General features: G+C 35.5%; 1 protein-coding gene across 4 annotated transcripts in view; it reads left to right on the top strand.

Moving 5' to 3' along the window:
• Positions 1 to 20,743, top strand: part of CBLB (Cbl proto-oncogene B) — a 128,292-nt gene that overhangs the window by 103,741 nt on the left and 3,808 nt on the right. For 2 of the 4 annotated variants that reach the window (XM_030471809.1, XM_030471813.1), the window contains exons 14-18: positions 6,293 to 6,436; positions 10,865 to 10,953; positions 11,054 to 11,185; positions 12,469 to 12,609; positions 15,256 to 15,375. In XM_030471809.1, coding sequence (XP_030327669.1) covers positions 6,293 to 6,436; positions 10,865 to 10,953; positions 11,054 to 11,185; positions 12,469 to 12,609; positions 15,256 to 15,375 — 626 coding nt within the window. The remainder of the gene's footprint in view (positions 1 to 6,292; positions 6,437 to 10,864; positions 10,954 to 11,053; positions 11,186 to 12,468; positions 12,610 to 15,255; positions 15,376 to 20,743) is intronic. The other 2 variants (XM_030471810.1, XM_030471812.1) reach the window with 2 other exon arrangements.

Below are 20,743 nucleotides of genomic sequence, written 5' to 3' on the forward strand. Positions count from 1 at the left end.
GCACCCATTCAGTTGGCAGTTGAGTTAGCAGTAGCATAAGACAAATATATTTCAGCATTTTGTTAATATGCTGATTTTTCTCTTTCTGAATGCTGGAATGATGGTGCAGTGGAGCATTGACTTTTTAATTCAGAAGAAATTGCTGAGTTGAAGTTCTCCATGTTTGCTTTCAGTTCAGAAGCAAATTTGAGAATGTTATCCAGATATTTCTGTAGTTGAATGTTAGATGCAACCTAGTTGCAGTAGGGTATCACAGGAGTACCATTTGGATACCTTGTAATCAATCATCTTGTAGATTGATCTCCTTGGATTGACTACACCTTCCGTGATACAATGGAAACCCTGGGATGTTCCACACTCTTGTCAGTAAGAAAGAGAAAGCAATAACGTGGGTAGACAAGATACTTTCCAATTCCAAAGCAAATTGAACTCTAAAAAGGGAAAATTCTTACTTTTGTTTTTCATAGCATTGAAAAAAACAAAACATTCTTCTTCACGAAAATCCCATTTTTTACTCAGATTTTTGCAGATAACAGCCTAGAATCAAAGTACAAAGTGTACATGCACCATACGGTGTTCACTCAAAAGTCCACACAATATTGTAGCAATATGGACAGGCACAAAAACCGCGTCAAGCTAATCCAAATCTAGAATGTGTGACTTTAGTTTGGCAAAAAGAATTATCTTCATTAACTGAAATCTTCTGAACAGAAAACTGACGTATTCCAGCCAAAAGAAAATCTTAATTTGCTAAAACCAAACTTTATAGACTTTTGAGGAAGCCATTGACTTCCTTTCTGGTTTGGTTTTGTACTTACACCTTTTAAAAAAGATACAGCACATTTCAAATTTTGATTATAAAGATGTCAGTATCAATATATAACCTATGGTTAAGAAGTTCAAATTACCTAATTTACAACTACCAAGATGTCACATGGAATGGCTGTTAAAATTAAAAATTGCTCATTGTATGTTGTTTCTTGAAACACTAATACGTCTACTTTAAATTGATTTCAAATAAAGTTTTTGTTACCACTAGGAAATATCCTCATGATCTATAATATTGTGTGGCACTGTGTAGGTTCAAAAACTGGGTGAAATCTTCAAAACCAGCAAGTTTAATAATTGTAATATTTCCAGTAACCACAACAATTGCTTTCAAAACAGCAACTTGAGTAATATTTAGCATGATTTAATTTGAAATATCAGAGAGAGTATCCTTCCTCCTGTTAAATTGACTGCGCTGAGCCTTCATAAATACATTGAACTTTACATGATGTAAAATCTGCTTTCCACAACTGTGCTGCAGTCAATCTGGTGCAAGTTTCTCATTTTTCTCCTACTATCCAATCTCTGCAGAGTTGTGGCTTGAAAGCTAGTTTGTTTCTTACAACTCCAAGGCATTTTATTCTTTCTAGTTATTAGCATAAGTCTGTAATTTCAAAGGTTTGACTGAAGGATACATTGACCATGCATGAAATGTCTTAACCTAAATAATGAGAAGGCAAAATTACCCTTAGTTGAAACTTCACAATTCTAAAATGTCCCTACTTGTTTGATCAATTTTTTACTGAATATAATATTACAAACGTGACTTGTTTTTTTCTTTACTAAGCTACATTAATAGAAAAGCAGTAATGTATTTTTTTCTGGAAACGGTGCCGATTTATTTTCATTTTACTAAATTAATTATTATTGAATAATGAAATGTTGGACTCTTGTTAACCAAGCATCTGACTTTTATTTTCTACTCAGCCACTGTGTTGCAGACCTTCCATGTGAAAAGAGTTATTCTTTTGTTAGACTGCTGTTATTTATGTTAGATTATTTTTAGCAGCTTTTGATCAAATTGCTGGTTTATTCTTTAAAAAAAAAAAAAACCAAACAACAAAAACCAACCAAACAAAAAAACCAAAAACCTTTTATGTCAAAGATACAGAGCTGTAATTCACCAAAACTTTGAAAATTTCAAGTTAATTAGTGTTTGTTTTATTCCTGTGAGTAGGTGCCGTTCTGCTACATCAATAGAAAATTAGCCTCTTTTTCTCGAAAGTACTTTATACCACAGTGATGTTTTCTGTGTCTATTTTTGAGTATTTAATGCAACATCTAATTCCAAGTACCTTTTGTAGTCTACCCAATTTTTTAGGAATATCTAGTTGCATTGAGGTAGTTGAGGGAAAATTAGCATCGGGATGTATTTTCTCCTCTTGCTATCACTTCTATCTTGCTAACAAACTTTGAAGGTGAAATCATACTTCCACTAAAAGCAACTGTGGCTTCAAAATCCTGGCTTCATCCTTTGGCATGGCACTTCCCAGTGGCATTAAAAGGAGCACTGCTGACACGTGGGTTCCAGACATCAAAAAGATGATGCTTTGGAGGACACAATGTGTCCTTAGCATATAGCTTGACAGGCCAGTGAGTTTGGATGTATCAGCTGTTCTGTGGTAATTCTTGTTGCGTTGCAGGCTTACTTTGTGACAAATGGAAAATTGTGTCCTCTATGAATGAAGGTGAACTGCTTTATATACGCTTTGGTTTTAAGATAACTCGAGGGCAGTTGCCATGATTAGCTGACAAGTGGTGGCTTGATCATGTGGTCCATATAACTTAACACTTATTTTGCTGAAACAGTTTCCTCAAGGCCTTGTAAGATTACAACCTTTGTAATAGTAAAGTAGTAAAGATTACTACTTTAGAGCACTAGCAAGTAGTACTCTACATAGGACAGAGCAGTTGATAGTAAGGATCTGATGTCTGCACTGTACATGTTGCAGGACAGCAGTTCAACTGGCTATAGTCTTGTCCCATGAATTCGAACAGTCTTGAGCAATCTGAACATACTAGGGGTATACTTGGAATGTATCATGTACTTTAATCTGAAACTTATTCAAGTTCTGCACTTCTCAGTACAAATCAAAGCATGGTAAATGGGGAGATTAAGGGGATTCATATCCAAAGCACAGTCCTGATCCAGACTGAAATACATGGACTACAAGTTCAAAGTGTCGTAAGTTCTGTGAATCAGCTTACCAGTAAATGATGGAAGGGGAACCTTTCCCTGGAATATTTCTAAATGAGTGTGAGATGTTGGTTTCCCTGGAGTTCTGTTGCAGCTTAGCTGGACATTAAGTGGCTTGGCGAAAACGAATTCTCAAACCTTTTTCTGTTTGTCTTTGGCCCTTGGTGCTTAGAAGAATAATAGAGATTAGCATCTAGCCTCTGTTCAACAAGCTAGAAAATACAAAGTCATCACTTACTGGAATGTAATTCTGACTTTCAGTTTTCAAATATTTCCACTTAAGGAGTGGGAAGGGGAACTAGAGCATATCTAACTATAGTGTTCTGATCAGTTTTGTATTTCTCTGTACTCTGTAAGAGTAAGGAATTTTTTTAAAGTGTAATTGTAGAAAATTTCAGCAGCTTGATAAACAGATGCCTAAGTGTTTCATATCTTAGTTTATAATGACAACGTTCATCTGTTTACTTACAAAAAACGGTAAAATACTTGTCTGTTTATCTTACTAGGTGGTTTTGTGTAGAACAATAGAATTAGTCAACAACTTGATCTTGAAGAAATTTCAATAATCATGGACAAAATGGGATAGGCATCTAGCAGAACAATGCAAAAGAAGTTTGGAGTCAAATATCATTACAGCTGGATGAAATTGGAAGAGCAAAATGGTGTTTTTTAATATGAATTCTGAAATATTAAAAAAATATAATTTAAGTATAGGACAATTTTAGGGCCCTAATGGAGAGTATATTAGCTATATGTTAGTATTCCTACTCCTCTACTGCTTTACAAATCAAAAGCACCTTTCAAATATTAATCATTTAATAATATTTACGTCCTGGCAAATATTTTCCTTACTTTAAAGGTAGGGAAAGAGAGACTTTACAAGTGTGAAGGACTTGTTTAAGGCAACACACTATTTGGAAGCAGGAGACTTGGAACTTGTCTTTAGTAATAGCTCCAAACTAGTAACAACTTGTCAACAGTGAAGAGAGCTTTTGCTTGTCTTTTCCCAGCAATAGCTTTTGAAGAGGGCTTCAAACAATACTACCAATCTGGTTTGGTCAGTATCAGACATTTCTAGTCTAGATACTAATATTTCAAAGACATCGCTATCTGCAGAAGCCATCAGTTCAGTTTCTGATTATTTAAAAAACCCCACAGGCTTATATATATATACATATATATAAAACATCTCAAGAACATGATGGATTGTCATGTAAGAATGGTTGCATGCCCACAGAAATGAGAAAATTTATTCTTTATGGGCCTTTCAACTGTCTACCTGAGAATATTACATTGTTCTTATTGTCCCATTACATTTTTACGTTCTGTTCTTTAAATAGCCACAGAACAGTGACACAAACCTCTTGTACATCTAAGGAATCAAGGATGGAGAAAGCAATTTCACACTGCATTGCTGTTTGAAATTTTGCTCCCTCTACAGAAAGTGGTGGAAAACTGCAATATAGAGTTTGCAGTTCAGTGCCCTAAATCTCCTTTCCCCTATCTTTGACTAGTATGTCTTTGCAAAAGAAGTTGGATCCCCGTTTTTAATGAGCTTGTTTCTGAAGTCAAAAAATACACTACTGATTGAAGGAAAGAGTGTCTGAGAAGTTACAAGTAGCTAGGGAGATCTAAGCTTTGAATATATTCAAACAAAAGCAGCACATCTGCCCCCTTCTTTCTCTGTTCTTTTTCCTCCCCCTCCCCCCCCCTTTTTTTTTTTTCTTTGGGGGGGGGGGTGGTCTTTTTATTTGTTTTGTTTTATAAATACTTTTTATTTTATAAATATTAATTACATGACCGGCTAGTTACTTGTTCAGTTTTGTTCAGAGAGTACCTCGATGTTCTGAAGTGATGTGGCACCATCTACAGTAGTGAAAGACATGTTTTTCCTTTGTGAAGAACTATACTGTGTTAGGTGCTGTTTGTGTTTTAAAATTGGGGAGATAGGCCTGGTCTGTCATTTTAGCTCTTGACCTTAAGATAAAATCAAACGAATTAGACCACAGTAAGACAAAGTATGTACACTCCCTTCTTGTATTTGCTTGTAGTCCTTAATAACTTCCCTAAATGATGTATGAAGTTGATGGATCTTTTAACGTAGCATGTAGTTCAGCTCAGGGACCATCAGCCATACTTTCAAGCCACAAATCAAAATGGCTGTAGATGCACTGCACATCTTTATTCAAGTTCCTCCAGCTGTTGGCTTTTCTATGTGTCAAAGAAAGGTGCCATTTGCTGCATAATGTAGTATCCAGATGATTTTTAAAGTTATACAATTATTGCTTCTCATGTTTAACTAGTTTCAGAGTCAAATTTCTGTTTGTGGTTTTCATATACGATCAAACTGAAGTTAAATTAAGTCCTTAATGTGAGCTTTTATATTTCGTATGTTTTGCGAGTTTCCTATTTATCTTAATGTATTGGAGTGTTTGCTATAAATGGAGGAGCTCAATGTAGAAAAGAGTAGAAGATGTTGATTTGCTAGGCCTATAACCAAGCTAGTTATATTTTATGAAAGCCAAAAGATGTTGGGCTTGTTAATACCTAACAAAACTACTTTCCCCAGACTGCTCACTAAAATGATTTTTTTCGCCATAATTTTGTTTATACTCATATAACAGAAAACCAGATAGTAGAAGTTAGTTTTTCATTTTAAAAGAAATCTGACATCCAGCAGGTATTCTTCATGACAGATCTTGTTACCTGTAAGTGGAGGTTGTAAAGTCTACCTATTTTCTGGTCTTCCACTGCTTTCAAGGAGTGATATAAATCACTGATTGGGAGGACAGTTAAAGACAATTGTTTGAAATAAATAATTTAAAATACAAGCAAATTCTGGGAGTTTGATAATGTTATGGCATCACTAAAAGACTTCCTGAAAGAGTGAATGTCTGCTGCCTCAGTGAGCCCTGCTAAATACTATTTGCCCTGAATTAACTTTTGTTTAGTACTTTCGATAAATGCAAACAGGTTAAGCCTTGTAAGTGCTTATTTAGTACTCTAATTCTTTGCAATTCTCTGCGATGTTATGCTTGCTTAAAGTAATTGTTTAACTCTTAGAAGGTCAGCTGCCCTTTTCTCTGTGCATTCTGTGACAAAAACCAGTAACCATACACGTTTTAGTTTGACATGGTGTTTTCGTTACCTTATATGTAACAGACATGTATTAAGGATGTTTAGGGTAAAGAAGAGTATTTTCTGTATTATATAAAGGTCAACTATGCAACAGTTAAAGCAAAACTGATCTTTTTCTCATCTCCTTAGGTGCCCTGTTCCTTCAGTAAATTCTCTGTCTGATAAAGCAAGGGATCACACAGATGATGATGATGAATACAAAGTTCCTTCTTCGCATCCTATAATACTGAGCTCACAACCACCTCATGGTCATAATATAAAACCTCTTGCTCGGTAAGGTCATTTAGCAGCATAGAAGGCAGCTTAATTACAAAAACTCTGCTTTTTTCAAAATTTAACTGTATTCACTTATAATGATGATTAAGCTTGCCTGCTTGCTAAAATGACTTATTTTTTCAAGCTTGGATTACTTATGCCTCTTTTTCATTTGACCACCACCACAGTCACAAACCTGTGAAGTTCACTTTATTGTATCTGTTGTGTAAGAACTGGGTATTTTTTGCTTTTGAATACCATTTCTGCAGTTGATTCTTTTTTTCCTTAGGTTGAGGTTTTCAGAATTGACCAAGAGATTGAACTCCACAACTCTTGTAAATTTAATTTTAATGAGAATTGTGTGACTGAAATTCCCAAAGACAGCTTTGAAAATCTTAAACTTTCATATTGTATATAATTCATTTAAAGCAACAGTGCAGTACTGAAGTATGTGAATTGGCAGCTGTACGTACATGCTTTTATTTTCTTTTTTATCCCCCATGTGTACTATGTCTTTTTAGCTTTTTGAGCCTGTTTCACAGCATACTTTCTTTGTGCTTCTCAGGAAGAGAACCTTTTTTTAAAATTCAGATGGAATATATCTTTTTTGATTTAAACATATTCTAAAATAGTATCTCCAAAATTGCACAGTTCTGAATTACTAATGGATTATGGCAAGGAGGTTTGGAGCCAAGGGACATGGCAACTGAAGACTGTGCCATTCCCAGTGAACTCCTTGGACTTTGACTCATAAAAAAACCTGAATGTCTGGAATTAAGAGAGTAAGTCTAGGGGGAAAAAAAGGGCCAGTTTTCTACTGGTCTTGGAGGTCAAAAGTGTTATATTAAAATCAAGTATTGATCTAAATAGTTCACACTCTTCTGCTATTAAAAAAATACAGTGACATATTGCTTTTTTTTCCTCTTTCTGTGAGAACGTGATGACCAGGACCCGTCATCAATAAAGCTTGACATGTCTGTCTCCCTAAAATTAGCAAATTACAATTTTTAGACCTCCTTAACCAGAATTTAGAACAAGTGGGAAAAAGGTCATAGTCTGATCACTCCTTGTGTGCAGGTTAAAAATTCTTTATTAGAAACGCTGATCCAACCTTCACTGCATAGACGTGAATATTACACAGTTGTCTGAGCTTTATGATCTTGAGTACTTAAATTCCTATCTGCCATATGAGACTTTAAAAAAAAGAAGAAAAAAAATCAATGATGAATAAAACTCGTAATGTTATCCAAGGGAAAAAAAATGGAAGAAAAAAAAGATTCAAGGTCCTAATCCTTTTTACTTATGCCATTTTTTATCTGTGTTGTGCTTCTGCATGCAAAGTCTAATAGAGGCTGAGTTGCTTGCATGACTAGAATTACACAGGATATAACCTTCCTTGGACAAGAATTCTGCAATGTAAGAGTATGTTGATTTAGCAGCTTCTGAGGGCTATGTCTAGCTTAGTGTGGTGCAATAGGAGTGAGCCTGTAGAGAGAACCAACTGACTCCAAAGACCTCACATCCACACTGTATGTTTTGGGAAGTTTTGCATAGACTAGTCCTAACATGATCCTGTGGCTGGAGTACCCTTTAGTAATTGCAGCACATTGGATGAGCTCCTGCAGGACATCTTTTGAGTTAGTATCATTCAGAAGCAATTGAGTCTGCATGCTCTGAGACCTCTCTGCAACGTAAAGCAAAGTGCTGTAAGTGAGGATGACTTATGGAGATTTGTTTCAGTTCATACACCTGACCTGAACTAAAATGCAATTAGCTAGGCACACTTCAAAAGATTCTGGAGAAAACTAGAGACTTCTGGTATCCTCCTTTTTGTAGAGAAAAGAGTCGAGTGCTTTCAATTGGCTAGTATAGGATTTTACAGGGCCATTAGAATTATTAACAGAGGCTGTAGATGGAAATCTGATTTCAAAGTTTTTTCTAGTGTTTATTTTTTAGCTAATGTACTTGGTCTTGCACTTATGTTGGGGTTTTTTGGCATTAATCCAAGACTTGCTACAGACAAAATACCTCAGATTGAAAATCAGGTTTAAAAGATTAAAACCACCTTCCTTTTTATATATTCTGATAAGAATTTTAACTCTAAACAAACCATTCTCGTAAGCATTTAAAAAGGGAAAATCCTCTTAAATATTTGTGTATAAATATATATGGTATTCCATATATTTAAAATGTCTCTTTTAGCTAATGTCACTGCTTAGATGTGAAAGCTGAGATAAAGCTTTCAAAAAGGAAGTTGATTCTGGTTGATGCTGTATTATTTTAATGTACGGGGTGGGAAGTGTCAATAAAAGCTGAAAACCTTTCAGTATTGTTTAGCAAATTTTTTTTTTTTGTTTGGAATTGTCATAAATTTTTAGTGTTTTCCAGTTCTGGAAAGAAGATGTCCCCAGGGACATCTTCTCTTTATGTCTTTCCTAAGTGTTGCTTCCTCAGTTCTTGGATAGCACTTAGAGTTTTTGGTAAACTAAAGATCTTACAAAATTTCTGCCAGATGTTTTGTAATTTAGGAACTATGTATTTCTTCCATCCTAATCCCAAATTTGTATTGCCTCTAAGACTTCTTGCTCTTTCACCAGTAGATGTGACAATGCTAAAAATATTGCCAGACTAATACAGAAAATGATTCACAGTCTTATTTTCTGGCAGATCAGTTGTCTGGTTTGCTACAGCTGATCTTCTCTTCCCAGGTAGAGGGGAAGTTCAGCAACATGAAATGGAGGGAAAGAATTTCAGCATTACTAATTAGGCTACTATTAGAAGAATGATACATTATTACATTTACTATCTTTTTCTAATGAAGCTTTTCCAAAAGGAAAAGGATAAAAGGCTTGCTGTTAGTACTCATTTGTTGCCTGCCTTTCTGGTGTTTACTGTTGATGTAAACAGGTATTTCAGTGTGATTTGTAAACTGATCACTTAACTGGGCTGATTATGACCTGAATACTTCTGAAGTGGTGCCATGCTAAGTTATCTTGCTGCCTGTGGCTGACTAGATTATTGAAAATGAAGAATAGATTCAAGTTAAAATAGAGAATGTTCTTAGTTGTTTAATGTATATGCTGAGGAGTGAAAGGAAGTATTGCATCCACTGCATTTGAGAGATTGAACCAATCTTTTTTCAAAGTTAGAAGCAACACTTCCTCTACTACTTCCCTGGGGAAATCAATTCATAACAAAATAGCTCTTACCATCAGGGTTTTTTTTTTGTTTTGTTTTTTAAGTCTTGTAATTATTCTTGCATTTATTTCGTTACTTCTAGTTATAACTCTTGGGACCACAAACACAATTTCACTTCCTCTTTCCTGTTTATATATTTTAAATGATTCCAGACCTTTACTCATTCCTCCTTTCCATATGGCCAAAGCTGATAGGTCTATAAATGTTCATACTATTGGTAAAAACCCAAGATCTGAAATTTTAGCTGTACATAGCTCTAGCAGATTTGACAGTATTTAGTAATAATGGTGCATGGTGGGTTGGGAATTTGATTTTTAAGCTGTAATTGCTTAGCACAGTGGCCTTTTTCCAAAGAAACTCTGGTTCTTTCTGAATAAGCAGGGTCCACAGTTCCAATGACAGGAGTAATTTCCCAGTTAGTTCACATTTATTTAAGCAATATTTAATATTATGAAAAGGCTTTTGTTCTGAGTTTTTCCCTTCCATATTTGAACAGAGTCATCTTACAAAAATAATCTCCAATATTTTCCTGACAAGTTTATAGGCGACTTCGGGCTGTTTGGTTTAGATTATTTTCATATTTAATTTAATACTGTTTAATTTTGAGGGCATAATGTGCTGCTATTAAAAAAAAGTAAACTCTGGTAGAAGTATCAGCAAGACTCAACTTCTTGACTAGGCACCTGCAAAACTGCTTTGATTAGTTCAATCTTCATTTTTTTTTTCTTCAATGTTCTCGTTAGTGGTGTGGTGTGTTCTGTTTGTGTGTGGGTTTTGTTGTTATTGTTTTATTTTATTTTGTTTACTGACTTCTCTATGTTACTTCAGTGGTAATTACCAAAGTCCACATTTCCCTTTTTCATATTTCTGCTAGGGAAAGTTCAACAGCTAGGAAGGTGAAATAGGATTGAGTCTGTGACTTAACTGTATGAATAAACTAATGACCTGAGCTCTAAAGTGAGGGCTGTGCTTAATGTTAGTTCTTCCTCTATCTTGTATTGCAGCCTTGAGTAAATTATTTAAGCCATGTCAGTACCCTACTGACAAAGCACTATAACCCTTCAAATCAGTTTCATTGACAGTTAACCAGTATCTGCTCTCAATATAAAAAACAAAAAATTTAAAATTGGTGCAGCTTGTCATCTTTCATTTGTTTCCATATAACATGCCAGCTCGGGTACTTGGTCATTTGGGGAATTAATACTTGGATAGCTGGTTGACTGTTTCCTATTTAATGTATGTCTTCAGGGTATGCGAGAATGGTCAATGTGCTGGAGTAACAAATGGAACGCACAATGCTACTTCTGAGATGAAGAAATCAAAACATCCAGAGTTAGGTATGTTTTTATTTTTTCACTGTTTAGCAAGAAAATTTACTCTATGCTGTTCTAGGGGTACAGCAAGAAAACATTCACTTCTTGTGGTTGTGTCATTCAGGAGATGTCTATGATGCACCTACTGTTCCAGTACCTTTGCCACCTGCACGACCTCCTACCAGAGACAACCCAAAACACAGCTCTTTGCTCAACAGGACACCATCCGATTATGATCTTCTGGTGCCCCCTTTAGGTTGCAGACTTTTTGCTGATTACATTTAAATTTAATGGTTAACATTGGCTAGATGAACCAAATGACATGTTTACTGAAAAACAACCAATGTTGAGTGTGTTAAGAGTACCAGACAAGCTATGGGCTAAATATTACAGCTGTAAAGTCAGTATTTGTGTCAGTGATCTGTGCTTAGTATCTGTCCGTAAGCCCTCATGCAAGACAAATGAAAAGGCATACTAAATCTGTGTTCTAGCTATAAAGAAAACCAAAACTATTTTCCCTAAAATAAATTATATTTTTTTTGTCCCTTAATATGAAGTTTGAGCATTGCAATTGAATGCAAGAGTGGAGGGATTTTCCTATTGGAGCTTAAATAATTACATTTCTTTTATCACATACAAAGAAGAATGCTGAAGAGATGGTGTTTAAGTCAAAAAAAACTAAATTAAGAAGTTTATTTCTGGGTTTTTTCCACTATCAAGGGACAGTTCAAAATTCACTGCTGCCTACAGTCACCAACTCCCATTTGTGTTCTGCTCTCCTACACAAAAGTCAGTGAGGTCCATATATATGCTGGGGCTGTGCTTGGCCACCACACACACCTTTGACAAACTCAGCTGCATTACTGTGCCAGTGTGTATGTGTCATCATTCAGTTTTCTGGTTCCATGAAACCTTCTGAACATTTTCAGTGTTCCCCCGCTATACTCTTTCTGGTCCCTGAAGTGTTCCTGACTTGCAAGAGTACATAGCCTTGATGGTAGAAGAACACATAAAAATCACACTGCTTGGTAACTTCAGTCCTGTCTGCACCACCTTGTGTAAGGAGTACATTCTTCTGCCAAGCTCTAGAAAATTCAGTTTATATTTGGTGTCAGAGCTTTAAAACAGCAGATAAAGATAATATACAGTATAACGTAGCAGATTCAATGTAGTCAGCATTGGTGTTTGAATATAAATAATTTGCTTAGCCACTGAAATACAGCTGTTATTCTGCAATTATATTGAGTGAAGCTTTCATTATAATACACTCTTTGCAATTAAGCCGCTAAAAGAAACCTGTCCCCTCATCCCAGAAAAGAAACTGAACACTGCAGAGGTCATTCAGAGCATGTTTTAGAAGAGGATTGTGCATAGTAAGAGCCAGTTTTACAGTTTTGTTATTGGAGTCACTGAACTGCTTGATGAACCCTAGGAGTAAAGGCCTCAGCAGCCAGAGAAAAATCAAGTTTAAGCATCACTCTTTATTCTACAGTTCTTAATGAAGCTTTGCTCATCCAATAATTCTTTTCTAAAATGCAGGTGAAGATGCATTTGATAACTCACCTCCTTCATTACCACCGCCACCACCACCACCTGCTAGGCACAGCATGATTGAGCACACAAAACCTGCTGGCTCAGGAAGCCGACCTTCTTCAGGACATGAACTGTTCCTTCATTCTGGTAGGAATGCAAAGGAAACAACGTATTTTATTTCATTTTCCTTTATTTCAGAAGCTTATCTGTTCTGTGATAAAGTTGTCATCGGGCTTCAGAAGCCTGTTTTATCTATACTTCATTATACAAAATATTAAAAAATACAGGGTTTTTTAATGGTGGAGATGAAACAACTTGGAAAATAAGAAGACTTAACTTCTCATTATCAGAACATAATGAAATAAGGATAGTATTTCTATAACAGGATAGACATTTTGGCAAATTGTACTTTCTGCTTGTGATTTGGGAAGCACCAAGTTTTCTGTTGTAGTCTGTGATTCTGGTCTGAATCCTGTCAACTCCATTGTTTCCTAAAGTGAAACTTAGTTCATGGAGTTCACGTTCAAGTTGGAACTTGATGAAAAACTAGAAAATAAGGGAAAAGAACATCCTGATTTCTTAATACTGTTGTGAAATTTTGCTGCAAAAATTTTGAACACAGTTGCAAGCATCTGTGGTTCATAACTTTTTTGATAAGTTAAGTTTTCGCCTCTCTCTCTCTCCGTGAATCACAGTGACACTTTTTCAGTCTCATATTTTGCTTGTAAAAGGCATAAAAGCTATGTTAACAATATACAGTTTCTGTCTTTGAGTTGAAAAGTGTTCGATTGTCAGATTAATTAAGTTGAATACATTTTCTGCTTGTGATAAAGATTACAACAGGATTTTTGTGAGTTATACTGCATACTTGTAAAGTTACTTTATTTTCCTTTGTGAAGCTTCCAAAGGATGTTAGTATCTGAAATTTACTTGTCCCAGGAGTATTTTCAGTGATGATCTGCCTTGTGGTGGTGTGGGTAGATGTCGTCTTCTCTGTTTTTCTTGGAGGCTGTATGGAGAGGGATGACTTGAAATGTTTTGGCTATAATATCACAGGAAGGCCAGAATGTAGATGATAAGCAGTCATGTGCAACTCTAATGGCCTGACAGTTTGTCAGGCATTTGGCTGACCTTTGTGAATGATACTACTGTTGGTTGAACGTGAGCTAGTTCAGGTTGAACTGCAGTGACCTTTTATGGAATGTTTTTATTATGGGGTTTTTTTGCAACCAGTCAAGGCCTGACATTGAGGAATTTGCCAAAATAGTGTGTATTTTTATAATGTATATTCAGCTCAGTGTGTTACTTTTTCTTATAACGAGTGCATCCAGATAAAAAGACTTAGCACATTACAGGATGTAAAGGTTGATCTTCAGAAATGCAGGGCCAGGAATGAATTTATTTTCTACACTTCAGAATAAAAATAGTGTAATATGCAGCAGACCCGTCTGCATGGGTGCCTCAATTGTGTCATCTGATGCAGAAACACACACTGCACCTTTCAGTTCTAATGGTAATGGAGAGGAAAAACAGAAGCCCTCACACACAGACGCAAGCTCTGTCTATCTGTGTGCAGTTCTCAGAAACATGCAGAGTTTTAAATTTTTAAGTGTTACTTCCAAAAAAATCTAAGAAACATCACTGATAGTGTTAAAAACATTCAGTAGCTTTTAATTACAGATTTAGAAAATGTATCTATAGCCATGTATTGTTCTTCATAGTTGCATAGTGAGTGCAATCTTATAGCAGCAGTTTTCATTAATCTTAGAAGTGTATACATCTACCTAGGTACACATGGTTGTATGGATTTATCTTCTTTTATTCATATGGTATTTCTAAAGCCATATTACTCACTTTGCATCTTGTCAAATAAACTGCTGTAGATGATTTATGATAAGTTTTTGATGATTGATTTCCATACAAGTCTTGGAGGTGATTTCCCAGCTATCCATCAAAGCCTGTCAGATTATAATAATAATTTCATCATCAACAACAGCAAAAAGTTGCACTCACATACCAAACATTCTTCTTAGTCCAGAGCAGAAACCACGTCCAGGATGATGTTAACACTTGCTCAGCCGCATCCTCAATAGCCAGAAAAAAACGGAGGACACAATATCACAATTTGCCAGGACTATGTATTTCATTTTTAAAATACTGTTCCTGTAATCATCAGAGAGAACTGAAAAGCCTAGTCACAACCTTTACCAGTCTCTGTAATATTTACCCTGTGATATTTAACTGGGACTGCATGGACAGGAAATCTGCCCTGCAGTCTTTGTGAAGTGCAAAGCATAGAAGTGGTATGAAGCTGTAACCAAACTGAATAGCTGGTGCCCTTTCCAATGGCACAGGCATTGGAACTAGATAATCTTTAAAGTTCCTTCCAACCCAAACCATTCTATGATTCTATATTTTTCATCGTGCTGCTGCAGCTTTGCAACCTTTTCCGTGTTGCCAGCCACAATCCTGGCAGTGTCAGAGTTGGGTAATTGAAAGTTACTTCATGGATGTAAACGGAAGAGCCATAGTCAGTGCAAGATAGGTCATCTTTGAGCTGTGCTCTTGTTTCTGTCGCTTCAAGACATAGTTGCATGTCTACTATGCAAGTGTTGAATTTGAATGTATATGTGCATATGCACCTGCAATGGAGCACATGCATATCCAAACTTGTGTTTGGATTCATGGCCTTTTTGCTTGAAAGGGGGGCTGTTTTAAGACTAGCTTCTCTGCATCAACCCTCTCCCGAATAATAATTCTAATTATGTTAAGACACTTTTTTTGTTATTATAGATCCCCATTTCGATCCGATAACTGGTCATGTTCCTTTGCCACCTGCTCGTAGAGTAACTGGAGAAAATGTCAAAACAAATAGGACATCTCAAGACTATGATCAACTTCCTCCATCTTCAGGTAAGGTAGAAAACTGTTCTTGTAGAAAATTACAACTTTATGAAGCAAATAACTTTCATCCATAAAGTCCAATGAGGTTTTTGTCATTCCAGGCAACAAATGGCAATGGTTAATACTGCTTTACAAAAATACAAAATCATCAAAGGATAATGGAGATTAAAGTTCTGCAATAAAGGTAGAAGTGGCTACCTATTGTCTGTAGGTGTAGATATTAATGGCATCAATTTCACTAGCTGCCAAACTGAATTCTTATGTGAGTTCTAGTGTTCCTTAGTTTTTGAGAAAGGCAGAGATTTTTCTGCCAGCTTGAGGTGTGAGCTCACAGGAGATCAAAAATCCTGCAGGGACTGCACGCATCTTACTTCTATCTTTGTTTCATTGCTCCTTTAAAAAAAAAAAAAACCAAACCAAAAAAACCCATATGAGAATGGAGAGAAAAAAAAACAACCCCACAACTGTTTTTTAATAAAACAACAAAACCAAAATAGAATTCAGACTTCTATTTGCCACAGAACAGGTACAGTAGAAGTAGTTCCTCTGCCATAGATATTTTGCTTATGATTTTCAGGCTGCACAAATAGTATTTAAAGGAAAGCTACTCAAATTAATTTAAATAATAACAGTATTACCTGTATTTCAAAGTACTTTGACCAGTTTTTAGACAAATTTTCTTTTCTTTAGATGTGCATGGTATATGGGGAACGGGGAGGATTGTCCCACCTACCTCATTTTGTTGTGTGGGGAGACCACACAAAGAAAAAGCCAAGGGATGCTTTGAACTATTACTCATTCTTTCTGCATGAAAACTCTTTTCTAATGCATAAAGAAAGGGACTTAATTCTCAAGTCTTTCAGTTGTAGTGATAATCAGTATTTAATTGCAACAATCACAAGTGGAAAAATTCTATATTTTTTTAAAGAGAAATTTTATCTCTCCTCAAGAATATGTAGCTTCACTCTGCTGATTATAGAAAAGAAAGAATATATTTTTCCAACTTAAAGTAACAGGGGAAATTAAGCCTGTAGAGTGCTACAGAATTTTTAATGAATAGCACATTTGAGAATTAGCGTGATGCTTTGGTAAATAATAGCACTTTTGAGAGGATACCTCTACTTATATAACAGTGTTTCTCTTTTTTACTCCCATTGTTAGAAAAAAATTGTTTTATGTTGTTTTATATGTGACACTGTGAAGGATCTGTTAGTCTTACAACGTTAACCTGATTTATTTAGGTTAACTATTTATTTTAACTTCTTTTGTAGTACAAATTATGACATTGATATAACTACCTTTTAAAGCTACAGAGTTTTCCTGCAATTCTTGCAATTCTGTGGTAGACCAATCTTTAGTTTTCCTAAATTACAGCAAGATGCTTGCAACTTAAGATCTTGGAGCTTTCTGATGTCATGTAATAAATACTTTTCTATTGGTATGTTTCCCACAGCCATCTAAAACACTCACATGTTGACCTTTGCCATAAATACTATTCTAAATCAGCATGATGTACAGCAAGATATTCGATTAACTTTCACTTAAATGAAAACTATGTGATAGATCAGGTCATACTCTTAATTGGAAAGTTGTTATTTACAGTAGCAGTAATTCCATAGAACAGAACTGATGAGCTTCAGGATGAAGAATTTACCTTCATCTGTGTTTTAAAAAGACAACATAGAGAGTGTAACAGTATTCAGAACTTTTGGTTTTGCATTTATTCTGAACTATAGGAAATTCTTCATTTCAGCCCTTTTGTATGGTTATTCTTTCAACTAGCTGGAAAAGAAATGTAGTTCGCTCTCAAATCTAATTAGAATTTAGCCACTGGCTCCCTAGAATAGCATGGGGAGTCCTTTAACTTCTGTGCTTCAGTTTGACTGTTTTAAGATTGCTCCCATGATGTTTAACTGAATTGTTAAATGAGAAATTTTTTCTAATTCAGCAGCATATTCAGTATTGAACACTTAAGTAATAGTTCTCAGCTATGCATCTAACTATCCCAAAGGCATGGTTTTTCAAATGTCTTAAATACAACTTTTAAAACCTATTAAAATTAAAGCAAAAGAAGGAGATATTGCTGATAGTTAGCATAGTTTACCTAGGCACAGCCAATGATATGTGGAAAAGGCAGAAGAAAATTAGGCCTCTAATACCGACATCTGCTGTATATTTGCTGCCTATTTGCTCACCTGGCCTTATAAAAGCACTTGTATGCAAATTTAAATTCCTTTACATGGCAATTTTAGGGGAGGGTGTTCCATATTATTTCGGTGTTCATTTCAGTTAACCCTAGGGGGAATAATATGACGCAGTAATACAAAATATGAAGATCATGGAATCATATGATGGTTTGGGTTGGAAGAGACCTGAAAGATCATATAGTTACAATGCCTCTACTGTGCGGGGTGACACCTTCCACTAGACCAGGTTGCTTAAAGCCCCATCCAACCTGGCCTTGAACACTTCCAGGGATGGGGCAGCCACAACTTCTCTGGGCAAACTGTAGCCTAACAGCTTAAGGGATGAATATTGCAGTTTCCCCCTGCTCTCTCTGCCCCTTCGTATAGATGTCCCCTGGGGATGCTTTGTTCCTGTTACCCCAGTTAGATTAGATGCAGCTGCTTGCCACTGCTCCACAGAGGGCCTTGCACAACAAGCCTTCATCACCCAGTTCTCTGGTGCTCCTCAGTCTGTTGGTGAAAGACCATGTAACATACAGGAGAAGTAGCAAGGGTAGAATAGAGGAGGGCCATTTCACAGCAGAGAGGAATAGACAGTTGGCATTGTTACAAATATCCTCTTCCCACTCTGCCACAGAGCATTCACCTTACAATTTTTTCCATGCTTCTTAAACACTTATCAAATGAGCCTGTGTCTGCCTTTATACTAACCTTGGTATCCAAGGGTTAAATCTGGTGCTGAGTTACAGAAATGTGAGTGATAGAGGAAACTTCTTGCCGTAGAAACTGTTAATTGAATTACACAATTAGAAAATCTATTTGAATTTCTAGTTAGGCATCCACAGTGGCTGAAACATCAGAGAGGATGGGAGGCTGGGAAGGAAAGTCTTGCTTAAATACCTCTATCTCAGTGTCCAGATGGACAGGCAGCTTAGGCTTAGTATCTTTAAGCTCAGGATCCAATGTGATACCCAGCTTCAGCTAAAATTTATATGGATGTGAAGATATTGAAAAAGATGTCAGTGCTTAAAAAAATAATAATGGGAATTGAGTTAAAGAGGTCTGAAGATCTTAAAGTATCTGTGCTATAGAGAGATGTCACTGCAGTGAGAATAAAATGCCTGTGCTGCAAATCTGCTGACAGAATTAAAAATGACCTTTCTGAATTATGTGATTGCTTAATAGAGTTTGTTTGGAAACTTGAGCAAAGTGAAGGTTTTACACAAGAAATAAGATTTAAGCCTGTATTAGACTGGGCATAGCAAAAATATCTCTCATAACACACACACAGAAGAATCTGATATATGCATAAGGAATTTCTTCTGTACTTCAAGCCCAGCAGAAAATGTAAAATTTGCAAATTAATTTTGTTTCATCCTCTACAGAAAGGAAGTCCATAACAAAATGTGCATATTAAGAGCTTGAAATGTTTGTGAAAGGAAACTGTTTTCAATGTGATATGTCATTGTTTAAAGTATAAAGAATATTCTTCTGTTACAGGCTTGAGTTTTCTAAAATAAGTGAAATAAGAAATTTGAACTTGTTTCTGATTTAGTTGTAGTGATTAATCACATTTCCTGAACTACAGTTAATTTCTCAAACCAGTGTTTCACGGATCTTCCACACCTTCATAGCAGGTTTGGATCTGCTCCAGGTGTGTTTACTAGAATGTTTAGCATTTATATAATTATTTTCATCTTCAGAGAGAAAAAAATCATTACATATATGAAATAGCCCTTATAGCCTGTAGGTTGTGTCATAACTATTGGCAAGGAAAATAGGCAATGAAATTAGAACAAAATTAATTTTAGCCCATTAATTTTAGCCCTTTAAATTTTTAATGAAATTTCTCACGTCCATTTGTTATATGAATATTACCATCTTGCTAAAGTACTCTTTGCTTATCTTCTCTGAATTAAGAAATAGAATGAAAATGTATAGCAACACTCTGATCTGAATGCATGGAAACTTGAGAAAAATACACCTTGGTTAGGCTTGCACTAATGTCAACTATTTTCATTCATCCTAAGTGTTTAATGCATTCAGTTGAATTACAGTTCTATCTATTTCAGTGTTATAATAAGGTAGCATGTTGTAACAGCAATACTAGAACTACAACATTCTTTCATCACTAAAAAACTGTCTCTGAAGTACTTAACATTGCAAAATGCCATTGCTGTCAGTGTAAGTAAACAGCAAGTATCACAGCCAGAGACTCCTCTAATTCATCTATCAAAGTCACTGTTGATGAAACTTTTTAGAATGCTTTTTGAAGGATTAAAGACTTTATTTATTTATTTATTTATTTAAATACTTTGCTCTTGAAAGTGTTTTCTACTCTATCCCTGCTTGTATTTAAGCTTCTTATTGTGGAATCAGTGAGGATAAAGAGGTTTCATTAAAGTGCCAAGTTTACTTGAGCACAAAACTCTTGACTCAGAAGATTAGCGAGTTTGAATATTCGCTTTTTACATTAGCACATCATTATTCTTAGCACCAGCATTAACTGTGAAGGTAGTCTTTCCATAGAAGAGAAGGAAAGGGGAGATATTGCCAAAGGGGGACTGTAGAGGAAGGATTGTGTTCTGTTCTGACCACTGATAATAATTGGACTGGAGGGTTTTTTTGGGAAACCAGTTATTTCTGTACTTCTGCATAGCTGCTATGCATGAAATGAACTGCAATTGACTGAACAGAATCTGCAAGATGTACCAATAAGTGAAGGATTTTTCTCCCTCAGGCATATTTGTCTGGATTCCTCTTCTGCACAACTTACAGTCTTGAATAAAATTGTGATCAAATTTGTTTGGTTTGTGGGTTGTAGTTTTTTGGGGTGTTTTTAACAGACTTAAGAAAAAGTTCTCAAATTGGGGGTTGGCAGTGGAGAGCCTCTAAAGTTTTGATTGGCTATTTTCATCATAGTTACATACTTTATTTTTCTTCCAGTTTTGGATAATGCAGATTATAACTTGCATGTTCCTATCATAGTATTAAAATAGTGTTTTGCTATATTATTTCCATTTTGGATGTTCTTGAGGAAATCAGCTTCTGTCCAAATTTTAAAATGAGATATATCAGTGAATTAAAATATCTTTTTCATGTTTCTTCAGAATTTTACTTTTTAAACTGCTTGATGAGGTCAACCTACCTATAACGCAATTTTAAGCCAATTTATAATGATTTTCATCTCC

Source organism: Strigops habroptila, chromosome 2, assembly GCF_004027225.2.
Source record: "Strigops habroptila isolate Jane chromosome 2, bStrHab1.2.pri, whole genome shotgun sequence".
NCBI classification, from domain to species: Eukaryota; Metazoa; Chordata; class Aves; order Psittaciformes; family Psittacidae; genus Strigops; species Strigops habroptila.